We start from the raw sequence: 18,137 nt of genomic DNA, 5'->3' as shown, positions 1-18,137 counted from the left end.
ACGCTGTGGGGCGCCCCTCTTGAGGCGCGACAGGGCCGGCCGAAGCGCCGGTTCTTGCGGCCTGTGGCGTCCGGGACGGAGGCGCGGCCGTTTTCGAAGGACCCAAAGCGGTGGGAGCATCGCGCACCCGGCCCCGCCAGCATCATCATGGGCCGCAGGTGGGCTGCTTCGGCGGGCGGGCGGGACGAAGAAGGCCTCGGCGGGGGATGGAAGCTGCTGTGCCCGGCGGCGCGCGGGGGAGGCGCCAACCAACGCCGGCATCTGGAAGGCTCGGATCCGGCCGAGCAAAGAAGCCGGTGCTGGGAAGGGGGCAAAGAGGGGCTCCTTTGGGGAGCAAAACCAGGCGGCTTTTTTTTAATTATTATTAAACCCACGGCGGGGTGGCTGCCGCTCCCGCAGGCCTCGGCAAAAAGGCGGGATGCTGAGGGAATTCCTCCTCAACCCTGGCCGAATCTTAACGGGGAATGGATCGCTCAACTGGGAAAGCGGGACGGAAAAAGCGGAGGGCATTTCTGGTTATGGTGCGTTGCGGTGTGGAGACATTTCCATCGAAATTGGGCGCTTTGGGTCGCATTTCCCACCTTCGCAAACCCCCCCCTCTCTCTTTCTTCGTTTCGGCGGCATCGGGAGGTGGGGTGATAGCCACGGGCTGGCCGATTAACTTTTTCAGGCTGGAAACGGGGTGAAATGAACCCTCACAGCGGTCAGTAGGAGTGAATGGAGGCTTCCAGAGCAGCATTTGCCTAAAGGTTGGCCTTTCGGAGCTGGGTAGATGATTGTACTGTTAAACTGGATTGATTTGAAGGGACCTAGGTTGCATTTGAATAGAATAGAATAGAGCTGGAAGGGATCTTGGAGGTCTTCTAGTCCAGCCCCCTGCTCAAACAAGAGCCGCAATCCCGTTTCAGACAAGTGGCTGCCCAGTCTCTTCTTAAAAGCCTCCAGTGATGAGGCACCCATAACTTTTGACAGCAAGCTGTTCCACTGGTTAATTGTCTTCACTGTTAGAAAGTTTCTCCTTAATTCCAGGAGAATTAATATTTCGTGTAATTGCAAATTACATGCTGTTCCTAAGTCTATAGAGATTCCAGGTCGTGGCTGTCCCAAAGGTGCTTTTTCAAGAGGCAACTGAGCTTTCTTGTTTTTCTTTGAAGATGTTTCACTTCTCATCCAAAAAGCTTGTTCAGCTCTGACTGGATGGTGGGGAATGGAAAGATTCCTTTCAGAGCTGAAGAAGCTCCTCGGATGAGAAGCGAAATGTCTTCAAAGAAAAACAAGAAAGTCCAGTTGCCTCTTGAAAAGGCATCTTAGGGACTATATTGTTCCTAATACCTTCTACTAAAAGCACAAATGGTAAATGAGAAACAGAATGGATGGGCTGTAGCATTTGAATAGAATAGTGCTTTGGATCCACATGAAGTAATTGCAAATACAGCCTGTGGAACACTTTAAATCTAGATAATTTATGCATTACCCATTTGTCACATAGCTGAAAATTTCAGATCTGCTGGAAAAAAATATTCTGCCAATTTGGGTGTGCAAAGATGTGATTAAAGTGTATTCACTATGCCTGTATAATTTTATGCATGATTGCTAACAAATTTATTCATTGAGGCCTCATTGTTAGACTTGCATATTAAATCATTCTTCAAAAAGGTTTGCCTGATGCTCAAAGTTGACCGTGTAGTTTTTATATTGCATATGTTCTGAGACTTGATCACTAATTTTCATTCTGTCCTTTGTTTATTAGAGGAAAATCACCTTTTCTAGAGCCCTTGGTTTATAAAGGGATTTGAATCCAGGTTTATCCCATCAAGGACTATAGTTTGATAGGATCGCACAGGCCTTATTAACATGTCATGGCTAACCTAGTAATCTAGTCCTCCAATGAATTCAGTCACTTTTGATTGGTATCATATATTGTGTGCAACAATGGATTTCGTTGACTGGCAGCTAAGTTTTTAGTCCTTCCAGCCAAAGACAAAGAGAGTTGGGGAGGCAGTTACAACCCTTACCACTTCCTGTCTCTTTTTTTCTCTCCTCTGGCTGGGGGATGAGGAACTTCTGTTGGCAACAGCAGGATCTGTGCCATTATTTAACCGGTTTTGGAATACCCGTTTCTGTTTCCTTTTTACCTTTCCCCTTCCAAGTGGCTGCTGGGATGAAATGGTTACAGAATTACATTGCTGTATAGAAAAGGTCTGTTTTTATAAGATCTCTCTTTCTTGTGATCATGAATGTTGGAAGGGACAGTTAATTCTCATGTTAAACCCTGAAGTTTACTTACTTCTCCAGGCAGTTGGCAGCAATCAAGAATAACTGAAAGCCACAGATACAAGCAGTTTTTACATTGTGGGGCAGACTGATGGGAATTAGTTTAGCCTCAAACAAGAATTGCTCTAGTTAGGAAAAAAATCTAATCTTAGCTAGTTTTATTGGGTTAATTACCTGTGGTTTTGGACTTTGTATAACATATTTAACCTACTCCCTTTCCCATCAGCAGTTAAGCCTGTAGTGCAAATGATGCTCAGTGCCTTATCACAACATTAGATCTCAAATATGTATATTTACATAAACATAAAAACAGTTTCCCACTAGATTTAACCATATTTAAATCTTACTTTCTTTACACAAACAAGGCTGGAAAGCTGTTGAACCCCCCCCCCCCACATAAGAAACAGATGAAAAGTAAAAAATAATGTGTCCTCTGAAATTATATAAATTTAATAACCAGTAGTAAAATACAAAATAAAATTTGGTACAGTGAAAACATACCCATAAAGAATATTGTAATCTCTTGGCATCTTACATTCTAATAGAGAAGGGAGAGGATGGGCCTCTTTATGGCACATATTAGATAAAAACAGCGCCAACACTGAGAAGATTTGCTATCTACCCTTTTATCTGACAACTTACATTGAATGAAAGTGAAAAACAAATTTCAATGTCATGAACCTTCATTGAAGCTTACGGACCATAATATAACATACTGATCCAGTGTAGTTTAGTAGATAGGTGTTTCTCAGCTTCCCAGCTGAAGATTAAAACAGAGTCACTGGCACAAACTCATCCAGCCTGCTTGCATGGTTAAGATAGAACTAGAATCTGTGTTTCATTATTCCTAGTCCAGCAACTTAACCACTGTACTACACAGGCTCTCACTTTACAGACACACACATGCGCGCGCACACATAAAATAAGCACACAGTTAATTGGCCTGATTTATTAATATCAAAGTTTAGTTTGACATGAATAGTGCTAGTTTTAGTAGTTAGTATTTAAAATACCTGATGCCCTGAATCAATCAATCATGTTGATTGAGCTCCCCCCCCCCGGAGATACGGAGGATCCCGGATCTGCGCACCTTCCACCGCGCTCTTAAGACCTTTTTATTCCATCAGGCTGGCCTGGCCTAATTTTTCCCTTTCCCCCTTTTTAAAATGTAAATTTTAATCTGTTTTAAATTATTGGGGTGTTTTAAATCTGTCTTGGGCCAAACTGTTTAATTCGGTTTTATTCTGTTTTAAATTTTGTATTTATGTGTTTTATTTTGGCTATTCACTGCCCTGAGTCCTTGGGAGTAGGGCGGTATATAAATCAAATAAAATGAAAAAATGAAAAATGAAATGTTAAAGTTAACCTTCCAAATGTTATCCTTCCCTCTAATCTGAATCTTCAGCATAATTCCTCCCATCATACATTCTCATCTACCCATTAATATTTCATGATCTCCATACTACCGGTATATATACTGTACCAACATCCAAAATACTCCTTACACACTCAGAATAAACTTGTGTTAGTGGGTTTTAGAAATCATTTTCATTGTGGAACATCAAAGAAAGAAAACTTTCTGAAGAATAATTTTGCTTAATATTGCTAGGGTTTGCACTGGTGTTGTTTGTATATATGTAAATTTATAGAACTATTCATTTTTGCTCATGTATCATCTTTTTTATTGGCTCAGACACCATTTACTTTATTCCATAAATAGTGCATTGTAAACTCTGGATTCTCTAGAGTTATAAGAAATAACGAAAAATGAATATTGCCTAATAAACTATGGATCCATTGTCACATTAAATCTACTTGTGTATATATTCACATATACTTTTGTTCATAATCTGTCAACTTTGGCTTTTTATGTTATAAGTTTTCTCTTTGTAAAACTGGTGATTTTTTGGCAGAAAACCTTGCATTGCAGAAGGATGCCCATCTGCTGCAAATGCCAATCATAGGAAGGCCCAGCTTTCTGTGGGTTTTTATTTTAGAATTTCTTTGGTTTTTAAATTATCCTTTGCTGGTGATTTTAGCTTGCAATGATTAATTAGTAATTTGTGACCACAAGTAATGATTACCTCCTGATAACCAGGTCTGACGATACTATAAAAATAAGCTAAACTAAGCTAGTTTAGTTTAGCATATGATTGTTAATTGTTATACCCTATATAACAATTTTGTTCTGGGAAGTTCGGGGGGGGGGTAAGGAAGGGAAGTGGGGATGGGGAAATACCTGTAAAAAAATTTTTGTTTTTTTTTCTTTCTGTAAAACTCTTTAATAAAAAAAAAAGCATTACTAAATAGGCAACTGTGTCTACTATTGCTAGCTTTTAATTGCAACAATGAGAATTACATTTGGAGCGTATGAAATTTTGTGCTGTATTTTTAATATCTCACCAGTAGAGACTGATTTAATTCAACTAGGTATCTCAAACCAAATTTAAGCTATATTTTGGAACTGGTCTTGGAAGTCAAATAAAAATTACACATCGGATTTCTTTAATTCAGAATCAATGAATTATCTGGGTTCATGATGAAGTAAATAGCTAATTCTTTAAGCTTGATTGGAAGCACTTTAAAGAAACACAAGTTCCTATATGAATACTCTGCATTAATAAATCTAGAGAACAATAATTATAATCTATTTCACATAGAACCTAGTTAGATTGTAGAATTTGCTTTCAGTTAGTGATACCTGTCTACTTGTATGACTTTAATAACGGGGACCAGGCAGATTGATGGCTTTACCAATTGAGGAGAGTTGGGTATTATATCCTGGCTCTGAATTCTAAATAGCTTTTCTAGAGAATGAGAGGAAAAATATTTTTTTATTTATTTGCCAAATTTAGGCACCATCCATCTCACTCTCAGAAATAGCATGATGTTCAGATCATTTTTGTGAGTGTCCCGGAAGCATATCTGCTTAAGAGAATAATGTCACACTAATAGCTTTCAGTTTGATCAAGTCAGTTTGATCAAGTTTTTAATGTTCCAGTTTGGCACCTGAATTCTTTAATGGAAACCAGACTTTACCTTTCATTCACATGTGTGTATTAATACAGAATTTATAAATCTTTTGCTATTTCTAAACTACCCCGACTCTTGTTCAAATTTGTTACAAATTTGATAAAACATCCATAGAAATATGGTTACAGAGTGGCTACTTAAGGACAAGGGGTCATTTTCAGGATATTTTTTTCTTTCCCTCTTTGCGGTTCATTGCCATTGGCATTTGGAATTGGAGTCTATGAGGATTTGTTATCTCCTGCATCAGTAGTTGCCTGAAGGGCTAAAATGGAAAGAACTGCCAGTTTTGTTACAAATATCCTTTGCCCTTAACTACTAGGGCATGAAAAGTATGCATATCCAATTAGATGGGAAACAGTACATGAATGTAGGAGCTCAAGTTTCCTGGTAAGTTTGTGGGTTAGAAATTTTGAAAGGTTCTTTCATGTCTAGTACTGAAGTTGATGTTTGCCAGCCAGGCAGAAGTAAGAGCTTACCATACCTGCAACACTAGCTGCTCTGTTGCAGAAAGCTGGAAGAGAAAATCCAGGAAAAACCCCAGATTGTGTGCCAGACCTGAATGTGAAAGTCTTATTCCATCTAGGATTAAAAAAAGGAGAAACCCTGGGTCAAGTAGCACCAGATGTGCCCATTCCTGGATTGGTAGGGTCTGCTCATGGTTACTCATAAATGAGTCTGTTCCTTCCCAGTCAGACTCTCCAGATACGGAGCTAAATGGTATTCCAGCTTGGTGAATAAAACCTAACCTTAATGTTTGTCTGCACATCAGACTGTGAGGTTTGCTGCCATAGGACATAGTAACAGCCAATAATTTTAATGACATTAAAAGACAAATACATGGAAAGCAAAACCACCAACTACTGCTAGTTATAATGCTTCTGTATGGCTTCCAAAATCAATTATTAATAAGTGTTCATGTTTATTTTTGGCTAGCCTGAGCGAAGGGATGCTATCTTGTGTTTGTGAGCTTCCCATAAATATGTGGCTGGCCAGTACTGGAGCATATTGTTTTTGTCTGATGCTCTGCAGTTCTTGGGTGTTTATACTATGTTCTTTCAACTTACTGTGTCGAATATGCAATGTCTTACAATTGTATATTCAATACAGTGTTACAAATCCAAGACCGCCTATTTAAGTTCAGTGTCAAATAGGAAATTTAAATCATACCAGGCCCAGTACTCTGTCAAGCAGACATTGTTCCAAACTAGACTAATTTTAATACTCAAGGCTCAAGTCGGATAAGAAATACTGTGATTAATTATTGGAGTTTCACAGAGCCGCAAACACAGATACAATTCAATCAATTGCCCTGTAGCAAGAAGAACAAATTCTGCCAATTATTGTTTACTTATTAATAGTATTTCTGTACAGAAGACCTCTGAAAATCTCTTCTGCTTGGGAACATATTTTGGCATGACCACTTCCCTTGCTCCAACCTTGCTCCAACCATCTCAATTACTTCCCTGCTTCTTCATTCAGTGAGAGCGTTCCTCTCTCTGGTTCCTCCTCTCTCTAGTCTAGAGGGTCTAGTGGTCTCTGCTCTCACTGATAGGAGGGGCCATCTCCAGTGTTTTCTATCATCTTTCATACAATCACACTGTTTCCACTGTCCTCGAGAAGTAGCTCTTAATACTTCCCCCCAATGTTGGATTTCCAGGTTTTTCAAAAAATATGTTTAACACAAAAAGAACAGAAATTTGAGGATTTCACCATTTTTCTAACAGTTACTTTTGCATTCTTGGACATGTTTGCTACAGAAAAATAAAATAAGGCAAGAGATGTTGCAACTAACCTCACAGTGAAATGGGCCTTACATTCCTGGTGAGACTTTCTCAAAACTGCCTTTGTTGTCTCATACCTTGCAAAAAGTCTTGCAATGAAATACTTTCTGCCCGTGACCCTTTATGGGAAGGAAAAGGAAGTGCTATTGGAACAGTTGAAGGCTTGGGTTGTCATTAGGAAGCATAGCCTGCTTTGAAAGCTGTTTCAGTCTATAGTACTGTAGTGGAGTAATTATTAATTAGACATAAATTCTGTGCATGCTCAGAAATAAGCTGTTTCATTGTGAGAAATTGCTTCTGGATGGTTGTTTATTCTGAACATTTATATTCCTGAAAACAGATGGGGAGTCCATCTACAGCTCCAGGCATTACTTCCTCTATTGCATGGGGGTGGGGTGGGGATGTATAGAGTTCAGGAAGATACTCAGTTAAGACTGCCATCTTCAGCATTTTACCAATCATTAACCTTAACTTAATTCTTATCAGGACATGTTCTATTCAAGGAATCCGATGAACAAACAATAGAGGGTATTGTAGGGCATTTATCTACTTATCCCTTTTGAATACTGTAATATTCCTTTTGGCTGGTCCATTATGCAGTTGCACAACAGAAAGATGTTACTCCCCTGCAGCACATATCTTACTTTCATTCTGACCTCTGAAAATACGTCCTTATGATTTCCTCCAGCACTTATACACAAATTGCTGTGTCATAAGCCCCAGAAGTCCAGATCAATATGCCCAATGGGTGAGAAATGGAATGGGTTTAGGAGGATCTATACAGTTGTTGCATGAAAGAACCTCTCCTATTTTCCACTGTCCTCGAGAAGTAGCTCTTAATACTTCCCCCGCCCATAGACCTGCCTGCAATTTTATTGTGAGGATTGAACTTTTTTAATTGTAATTCTCTACAGCTACTAATATTTTCTTTGTAGGAAGGTCTTCTTACTTCCAGGATGCTCTGCTTGTTCCAATTTGCATTGTTTAATGTGCAAACATGGTAGAGGTGTGGCTGGAAGCTGCCAGCCATTATGAAATATTTACTTTGAAAATAAGTTGAAAAAAATGCCTACAGGTAGTCCTCCACTTGCGATCATAATTGAGCCCAAAATTTCTGTTGCCAAGCAAGACATTTGTTAAGTGAGTTTTGCCTCATTTTACAACTTTTTCTGTCACAGTTGCTAAGTGAATCACCACTGTTCTTAATTTAGTAACATGGTTGTTAAGTGAATCTGGCTTCCCCATTGCCTTTGCTTGTCAGAAGGTCGCAAAAGGTAACTCCAGGGCACTGCAACTATCCTAAATATGAGTCAGTTGCCAAGTGTCTAAATTTTGATCACATGACCCTGAGTCATAAGTGACATAACGGTCATAAGTGTGAAAAACGGTCTTAAGTCACTTTTTTCCCCAGTACCAGGGGTTAAATGCTCCCAGTTTGGACCGGATCGCCCAATCTGGTAGCGATGGTGGCGGGTGGTTCAGAGAAACGGTAATAAAAATCCCTGCGCCCCCCCATGCCCAGCTGAGCCGCGCAATCATCAGAGGCTATTTTTTTTACTTTTAAAAGCATTTTTCTACAAACTTTTCAGCCGAAAAAATGGTTTTAAAAGTTAAAAAAAAAAAAAGCTTCTGATCGCGCGGCTCAGCTGGGATCGTCAGAGGCTTTTAAAAGCATTTTTTCTACAACCACTTCAGCCGAAGAGGTTGTAGAAAAAAATGCTTTTAAAAGCCTCTGACGATCCCAGCTGAGTTGCCTGATCGTCAGAGGCTTTTAAAAGCATTTTTTTACATCCTCTTCTGCCGAAGAGGTTGTAGAACGAATGCTTTTAAAAGTTTTTAAAAAAAAGTTGGTCACGCCTACCCAGTCACATTCCACCCCACCCCACCAAGCCACACCCATAGAACCGGTAGTAACAAATTTTGCATTTCACCACCGCCCAGTACCATTGTAAGTTTGAACAGCCACTAAATCAGTGGTTCTCAACCTTCCTAATGCCGCGACCCTTTAATACAGTTTCTTATGTTGTGGTGATCCCCAACCATAAAATTATTCCCAAGACCATTAAAAATATGTATTTTCCGATGGTCTTAGGTGACCCCTGTGAAAGGGTCATTCGACCCCCAAAGGGGTCGCGACCCTCAGGTTGAGAACCACTGCACTAAATGAACTGTTGTAAATAGAGGACCACCTGTAATTGCTTTCCAAGTTTTGCCTAGTAAAAGAGCAGGGATAGGGGTGCGGCTGAAGAAGCTTTTTGCATGTTCTCCCCTCGTGCTTAGGGAGATATGTTGACTTCCTTGGCCTTATTGGTGAATTTTTCTTCTTAGCAGGTTCTGCCTATCTCTTGTGCTAACTGCTCTTCATGCGGTGGCTGCAGATGAAGGTGCACTCCTTGTTCACCAGGACTCCTGGGGAGACTTTTGGCTGTTACGGTTTTTGGTGAATGCTGCAGGCTATGCAAGCATTCTTGTGCCAGGTTTCTTGCTCATAAAGTATTTTAAGAAGAAGAATTACCTTGAAACAGGTAAGTACCTATAGAACACATCTCCTTTTATCTTTTTGTCAGCTAATTATATCAAGCTGTTCAGGTATTGAACTGGTGTTTGGAATTGTTAGTGGGCAAGATAAGGCCAGTAAACTGAAACTTGACTTGCAGGAAGACAGACGCTCTTCTATGCCCTGGAGGCATAAGTGTACTCAGTCCTCTCAAAGATCAAGCCTCTCTCTTGACAGTTTCCTTTGAGCCTCCACTGTCCTAGGTGATCTTGGTAGATATTATAAAAGTACCTTTTACTGCTTCCAGCTGGTTCGCATATTATACTGTTTCTGGATAAGAGTTGATGTGGTGGCAGTATTCTATGCAGGGGTAGCCTCCCCATTGAATTGGTAGTGCAAACTGAATGCTAGCTTGCCAAAATGGGCAAAATTCAGCCAGACGAATCCCCCATTATACAAGTAGTAAAGGAATGGCTTTGGTTGCCTGGTTTTGGTTTTTTTCCAGTTCTGTTAAGATGTCCCCTACACATTTAAATTCCTGTGCAAGAAAGTCGCACCCAAATGTGTACTGTGTTTTTGGTGCCCAATGAATTTTTTTTTGTCCAGTAATTTTAGTTGTATCTTTTAATACTGTTTCAATGGTTTTATTATTATGCTCTATTCCAGTGATGGCTAACATTTTTGCCATTGTGTACCAGGAAGAGGGGGGGGGGGCGGGGGAGGTTCGCACACTTGCGTGCTCACACTCATAATTCTATGCGTTCTGCCCTGCGCATGCGCCCCCCCCTCGCCCCGGCACGCAATGGCCCGGTAGGCCCATCTAGGAGTCTCTGGAGGCTGGGGACGGCAAAAAATGTCACTTCCTGTCCCACCGGGAGTCGGAAAATGGGCCGTTTCAGGCCTCCGGAGGGCCTCCGAGGGGGTGGGGAAGGATGTTTTCGCGCCCCCCCCCCGATGCATAGAGAGGATCTGGAGCCAGATGAGAAAGAAAAACGGGCCTTCCCCCACCCCCCAGGCCCTCCGGAGGCAGAAAACAGCCTGTTTCCCTACTTCTGGTGGGCCCAGAAGGCCCCAAAATCAGCTGGCCGGCGCGTGCATGCGCACCAGAGCTGAGCTGGATTGCCCACTGATATGGCTACACGTGCCACCTGTGGCACACGTGCCATAGGTTCGCTATCATGGCTCTATTCTGATTCTGTGACCAGTTTGAATTTTCTGTATTTGAGTAAAAAATATGTTTATAAAAATAAAAATTGTTAATACTCTTGCTGAAGTGCTTTTCTTTAATCACTCAGCTGAGTTGTTATCCACGAAAAAACACTCATGTGTTGTTCAATTATATCTGTAATAAAATGTATCCTCTGGGCCTGTCTTTCATTAGCTTAGCTAATTGTGAGTGCAATGTTGTGAATAAGAGACATGGAATGTGAATCTGCTTTTCTGTATGGCCAGAAATACAGAAAATATATCTTAGCAGGAACAAGTAACATGAGAAAATGAAAATAAAACTGGATTAACAGGCATAATGTTGGTAGGAATAAGCTTGTAATTAGCATTAATGAATGGGGGCATGATGGCTCAAGATGCTGAGCTTGCCAGCTGGAAAGATGACAGCCAGGGTTCGAGATCTGAGTACTACGCAATGGGATGAGCTCTCATTACTTGCCCCTGCTCTTGCCCTCTTAGCAGTTTGAAAGTATGTAAATGCAAGTAGATAAATAGGTACCACTTTGGTGGTTAAAATAAGTGTTCAGTGTGACCATGGAAATGTCTTTGGACAATGCTGGCTCCCTCAGCTAAGAAATGGAGATGAGCATCGCCCCCCTAGAGTTGGATAGGACCAGAAAGAGGAAATTTTACCTTGAGCCATTGAGATAATTGATTGCCTATAGATAATATTCTTTTTTTTCTTTTTCTTTCTTAGGCCGTGGAATTTGTTTTCCAGTAATCAAATCCTGTGTTTTTGGCAATGAGGCCAAGTCAGGGCATCAGGATGATGCCATTTCGGCAGCTCGAAATGAGACTGTAGAGTCATCTACAGCCCGTCAGATTTTTAAGCTGCTATTCTGTGCAACTGGCTTACAGGTAAAGAACAGATAGGCTTTAGATCACTCGGCTCTAAAACACCCAATTTGAGACTGACAGGAAAGTAGAGGTAGTTCTTTAGCTACAACCATTCATTCAGCAACTGTTTGAAGTTACAATGGCGCTGAATGGTCTTATGACCTGTCCCCAGAAGTTCCCCTGGAGAGTCTGTAGAGACAGTGAGCCAAGAAGGCAAGGAGGGCACAGTGTGAGTGAGCAAAGGGAAGGAGGCCATGGTGTGTATGGCAGTGAAGAAGAGTACAGTGAAGGTGAGCGATAAAGATGGAGTGTGTGAACGACAAAACATAGTGTACTTGCAAGAAGGCTGCAGTTTGTGCAAAATGAAAGGAGGGAGGATGGCTGAGCCTTCCAGGGGAGGCTGCGGTTTGCACCAACACCCTCAACTCACGCGTGGCCTGGATCAAGCCATCCCCACCCAGAGGCATCCTGTGCTCCTTTCCTGGGACTCTGTCTGCTTAATGACCCATGATTCTCTCTTGTCAATGATAGGCAGAAGTGCTGGAATTGTGGTTGCTAAGCAAAGTGGTCACATTTTGTTTGATGACTAATTTGCTTAGCAACCAAGTTTCTAGGCCCAATTGTGGCCCTAAATTAAGTTTTACCTTTATGAGAAAGCCAAGTACCAGTTTTATAATGACAGAAGTTGGGAAGAAAAATTTATATATTGGTTAGTCCAGTTAAAGGAAAATAATTTATAATTATAGGCTGATATATGTTGCATGAAATAAATGTGTAAATATATAAAATGAAATTTACCACCTGTAAATTGTTGCAATGCCAATTTCTTCATTTGGTAATGAAACTTGACAATGTGGTTAATTCATAGTTAAATATATAGATGACGTAGGATCCAAATATTCTACCAATTAATTTTCATCTGTAATGGAGATAACTGAGTTTTGGCTTAATATAATAAGAGAATCCCAGCTATTGTTCTTTCTAAACTTGGTTTATCGTTTAGTATTATTTGTGAACCAGGGCATTATGGTTTATGCTAAACACCAGTTTAAATAATCAATTAACATGATGTGTGCTAACCAAAATTTTCTTGGGTCAGTGAAATGCTAGGAAAACTTGTAGCAATTTGCAGTATCTAGAATTTAAGAGTTTTTAAAGTTCCATGAATTCACCTTTTACACAAATGCATAAACTATAACTTTTCATCCAATCATGTTTAATTTAAGCCTAATGGTTTGGCTCACATTGATAAGCAATTGATTTTTTAAAAATAAGGTTTCCCTAATTTTCTATTAGCAGGAGGTTTCTGGGGTTTTTTTAATTATTGCAGTTTCTTATGGCCTCTTTCTAACAAGCAGGCTATTGGGTGTTAACTTTGAAAATTTGCGTTGTCTAATTGACAACTCTCTTCTTTCCACTCAAATCAGGACACACTGATAATATCATAGCTGCTATGCTCTTGTCAAAGGAGAAGTTATTTTTTTCATGAACATTTTTAATAAAATTAACAAAGCATAGGGTAATTTGCTTATGAGGCCTAACTTTTGGTACACCCTGTATCCTATACACGACCAGTTTGTTTCTTTGTTATATAAGGACCAGTAACATCCTCAACTGTTTTGAGGTTAAACTAGCACTTGATTTTTGCAACATTAAAATATAAGTGGTGCCATAATTTAACAATCTCCATTTGACTTTGTCAGATTTTTTTTTTGGTGGTAGACTAGATCCTTCTTATAAGGGTTAAGGGAATATGGTCCAATCTGGCTTTTAGCTCTCAGTTAGTGTTGATAAAGTGTTTACAAGCATTGAGATCACTCTCGATACATAGGAGTTAGAAGATTCCCCTCAGACTGTCAGATGGTCACCATGTGTCACTTCCTCCCTGATAATTGCCCTCCTACTCTCTCTTCTTCTCCCTCACTTTGTAGATCTCCTATTTGACATGGGGTGTCCTCCAGGAGCGTGTCATGACCAGGTCCTATGGAGCAAGTGAGTCAGAGCCTGGAGAAAAGTTCAAAGATTCTCAATTCCTCGTCTTCATGAACCGGATCCTGGCCTGTACTGTGGCTGGCCTCTATTGTGCTCTGATCAAGCAGCCCCGTCATGGCGCTCCCATGTACAAGTATTCTTTTGCTTCCCTCTCCAACATTCTCAGCAGCTGGTGCCAATATGAAGCTCTCAAGTATATTAGTTTCCCCACCCAAGTGCTGGCCAAAGCCTCCAAGGTGATTCCGGTCATGTTGATGGGAAAGGTGGTGTCACGCAAAAGCTACGAGTACTGGGAATATTTAACAGCAGCACTCATTTCAGTTGGGGTTAGCATGTTCCTGCTCTCTAGTACTCACGACAAGCATCTCTCCACAGTCACTACCTTCTCTGGTGTTGTCCTCCTCGGTGGCTACATTGCTTTTGACAGTTTCACTTCCAACTGGCAGGATGCCCTTTTCACCTATAAGATGTCCTCGGTGCAAATGATGTTTGGAGTGAATGTCTTTTCTTGCCTGTTCACCATGGGTTCGCTGCTGGAGCAGGGGGCCTTGGTAGAATCGATAAACTTTATGGCACGGCATTCAGAGTTTGCTGCCCATGCCGTGCTTTTGTCTGTGTGTTCCGCTTTTGGACAGCTCTTCATTTTCTACACCATCAACCAATTTGGAGCAGCCGTCTTCACCATTATCATGACACTACGCCAAGCCTTTGCCATCCTGCTTTCTTGTCTCATCTATGGCCACGCAGTCACCGTGATGGGTGGACTGGGAGTAGCTGTGGTCTTCATAGCACTTTTCCTCCGTGTCTATGCCCGCAGTCGCATGAAGAAGCGAGCAAAAAAAGTGCCCGCGGGCGAGGGCGCAGTACAAAAGGTTTAGGAGCTGCAGGAAAAGCTGTTTTCCTCCCCACCAGTCCAAAGCATTTGCTTAATCCTGGTCATGAACTTAGTAAAGAGCTGGAAAAGAGGTGAAGCTTGATTATTTTTTCCCAGATGATTTTTTTGGAGGCGGAAAAATATTGGGTTGACTTGAAGGAAATGAAGGAGTGCTTCTTCTGACTGTTAATGTCTGAACAGTCTTCTCTGGTACCGAGATCCTTTCCTCAGTGAACAGATGGGAGGTGAGCCTAATAGGCTTACCCTGACTTGTGGTTTTATAAGAGATGGCTTATTTATGATCAGGGCAAAGTGAAGTTGTTTTTGTACAGTTCCCATCCTACTGCTGTGTGAAAGGGAATACCAAGAATAAAACTTTGAAAAGTTCTAATCAGAACAAAATATCCAGACTTCACTATTGGAAGACCAACCTAGCCCAGCTCCCACAGGAAATCTGGGACTTTTCTTACTGCGGGTAATCTTTTTTTATAACTGGAGGGAGGGGGAAGGGGATTGCACTTAAAAAAATGATTTCAGCCTGTAAGAGCCATAGGGACATGGCACTATTTTGGTACATTAATGCCAGACTTTCACCTCCCTTTTATTTTTCAGCAAGATTTGAAATAATGCTGAAGTACAAAATCAGCATTTAAAGCTTTCGGATGCCTAACAAACCTGCTTTTCATCTTTTTTATATAATTAGATCAATTTAGTTGTGGTTGCAGAAGGGCAGCGGGGGCCATTTGCAGCCCCACTTACTCCTGCCCTACAGAATTTGATTTGCTGAATAGTGAGCTCTTTCCAATTATTGCTTCTGCGTTTTCTAGTTTGGTGTGCTCATAATTTTGCTGAAACGTTTAGATAGTGCACCACTTTTGCTTCTGTTGGTTTTTGCTAGCTGACTGTCAGCCGTTCACCCATTTTTTTTTAACCTCGAGCTAAATCTTGGGACATTTTCCTGGGATTTATAATTGTAGCAAGCAGTTCAGAAAAGCACATCCATTATCTTTTTAAAGGTTGAACTTTTTGGAAAAGGCTCAATTTTTTTTTCATTGTCCTTGACAAGGTGATACATCTTGACTTCTTTTGCCTCATCCCTCCCTTAATGGATTTGCAGAGGTTGCTACAACTTCTCAGTTTACATAGGGAACCAGCAATATAAGACAAACAACTCAACCTTGTATTCTTCCAACAAGATGGCTTCCCTTGAAAACTTGAGTATTGCAGAGCTCTGGCATATACACTCTCATTTTGCATAGTGTGCTCAGCATGTTTTAACTTGAGGGTGAGGAGAATTTTGAATATTGTTGCTCAAAGCAGTTGCCTAGTCTTTTTATCATTTTTGGAACTAAGAAACTAGCTCTGAGTTGTACAGACAGGAGTAATGGATATGTCCAAACACAATTGCTCTGAAACCTCACTATAGCATTGGAGTTACTTTTGCCAGTTCCACCCAGAATGTCTGGACTTTACCAATTTAACAATTTTAAACTGCCAAGCTGAAATTGTTCAGGGCAAATATTTCTTGAAATACAACTACCTTATTTTATTAAATTTAAAATATGCAGCAAAGAAATGGCTCAGGTTATGTTTTGTAATCTTGTATTATGTTGAGCATAGAGTAAAGCAAACTAATCCCTTGCTGGGAATTTAACATTTCCTTACATCCTAAAAGTATTGTGGTGTGGACTAGTCCTTTAATCCAAGAACAAGTAAGGACAGATAACTTCACACAAGAGTTGTGATAAGCATTATTCCTATTTACAATGTGGATCTTCATGCACCCATTTGGGTGGAAGTTATTGCTGTATGATGGGTAACCCAATACAGAAATTGACAGTGGTAGGGCTGCAGCCCCTATTCCATTTATTTTGTATTGCGAGTCTTAGACCAACAGATCAGTCTATAAGACTGATAACTTTTTGTGGAGGCGACACCTCTTCTCAAAGCCTAAAAAAAATGGTTACAATATTGGACCAGGGAACCATCTAGAGATCCAAAAGTGGGACTTTATGAGAAAAGGAAATAGGTTGAATGCCCTCAAAGAAAAGATGTAACAGTTGGTGCTCCAATTCTGGATATATACCATTCCATTTTAGCAAGATATACAGATCTCTTAGTAAATGGTAAATAGAAAGTGAGGTACCCTTGTCTATGCAGAGCTGAACCTATTTGGCACACTATTTTTCCTTTGGAGCTAAAAGCCCTATTTAGTTTATTTCCACAATAATCAATGTACAGTGGAAATTAGGGGCGGTAGTACTTCAAGACAGTTTTTGACTCCTGGTGACTGCCTGGACAAATCCCTACACTACAAATACCTGGGCATTTTTCAAGCTGACAAACATTAAGCATACTGAAGTCAAGAAGATCTCATCATGAGATCTTAGTCCAAACTCATTGGAAGAAATGCGATTAAGGCAATTATCACCTGGACAATTCCAGTCATTAGAAAAAAATCAGCTGGAATAATAGACTGGACACAAGCAGAACTAAAAGCTCTGAATAGGAAGACAAGAACAATAATGTCAATAAATTATGCCCTTCATCCATGCAGTGATGTTAGATTACTTGCCAAGGAAAATAGTTGGGCATGGAATGTTGCAAGTACACCAGATGGTTGAAAAAGAAAGTAGTGCATTGGAAGAAAATTTGTAGAACACTGAAAAACATGCATTGAACACCATGAAGGCTGACTGAATATCAAAAAGACCAAACTAGATTAGAAGAAAGATTCAAATGAAGAATAGTAAATGAGACATGGCAAGGTAAAGTATTACATGGCCAGTACATTAAACAATAGCAGGCAAAGCAAATAACAAGATCAGGTAATGGCTAAAAACAGTTATAATGAAGAAACAAACAGGCTAATTCTGGCTTCACAAAACCAAGCCTTAAGCACAAATGTATGCAATGCCAGAATTAAGAAGACACCAATGCTACCTCCACAAAGAAGCTGAAGAAATAGTGCACCACCTAGTGAGCTGCTGCAAGAAAATCACACAAACTGGCTATAAATAATGACATGCCAAAATAGCAATGCTGCTATTTTGTCTAATGAATGTCTGCAAGAACTACCATTTTCCTGCAAGGAAGAACTGGTGGGACCCACAAAACAGAAAATGAAGAAACTACAGTGCTCTGAGGTTTTAGAATTCAAACAGACAACCATCTGTCACATAACACCCAAGACTTAACAACTGTTGATAAGGAAAGACACAAAAGTCTTGATAGTGGACAGTGGAGTGATAATAGTGAACACTGACCTGGAGACAGCAGAATAGATCAGAAAGAACTGGAGACAATCATAACAAAGACCTGCAAATAGAAGTAGCATGACTGTGGCAAAAGAAAGCAAAGGTAGTATCAATAGTAATAGATGCCTTGGGTGAAATGACAAAGCCTCTGGAGCACCACTTGAACACCATCAGCACTAACAAATCACCATCCATCAACTGCAAAAAGCGTCTTTATTTGGAACAGTATATATCCGGCAACAATACCTTTCAATGCCATCAAACAGCTTCTGCCCTTCCCAAGTTCCTTGATAACAGTGCCAAATCCAGTCTAAACATCTGGCTGACTGTGCGACTTGATCATAATAATGAAATCAACAAACCCA

The 18,137-nt window shown here is 40.5% G+C and overlaps 1 protein-coding gene across 2 annotated transcripts; it reads left to right on the top strand.

Moving 5' to 3' along the window:
- Positions 1–16,091, top strand: SLC35B2 (solute carrier family 35 member B2). Of its 2 annotated transcripts, none has more exons than XM_034428065.3 (4): positions 1–158; positions 9,417–9,613; positions 11,510–11,670; positions 13,581–16,091. In XM_034428065.3, exons 1-4 carry the CDS (start codon positions 148–150, stop codon positions 14,517–14,519), a joined length of 1,308 nt encoding a protein of 435 aa, XP_034283956.1. In that variant the 5' UTR covers positions 1–147; the 3' UTR covers positions 14,520–16,091. The 2 variants fall into 2 exon arrangements, with proteins under 2 accessions (XP_034283956.1, XP_034283957.1); XM_034428066.3 differs by having other exon boundaries at positions 2–158; positions 9,420–9,613.
- Positions 16,092–18,137: the final 2,046 nt, after the last annotated feature.

The sequence above is a fragment of the Pantherophis guttatus genome, chromosome 1 (assembly GCF_059756535.1).
Source record: "Pantherophis guttatus breed Tessera chromosome 1, ASM5975653v1, whole genome shotgun sequence".
NCBI classification, from domain to species: domain Eukaryota; kingdom Metazoa; phylum Chordata; class Lepidosauria; order Squamata; family Colubridae; genus Pantherophis; species Pantherophis guttatus.
This window is presented reverse-complemented; position numbering and strand designations above follow the sequence as displayed.

Excerpts from the sequence above, each read along its gene's own strand:
- SLC35B2 (XM_034428065.3), top strand. Across the intron at positions 9,614-11,509 it reads GAAGAATTACCTTGAAACAG|GCCGTGGAATTTGTTTTCCA; the intron begins GTAAGTACCTAT and ends TTTCTTTCTTAG. Across the intron at positions 11,671-13,580 it reads TCTGTGCAACTGGCTTACAG|ATCTCCTATTTGACATGGGG; the intron begins GTAAAGAACAGA and ends CTCACTTTGTAG.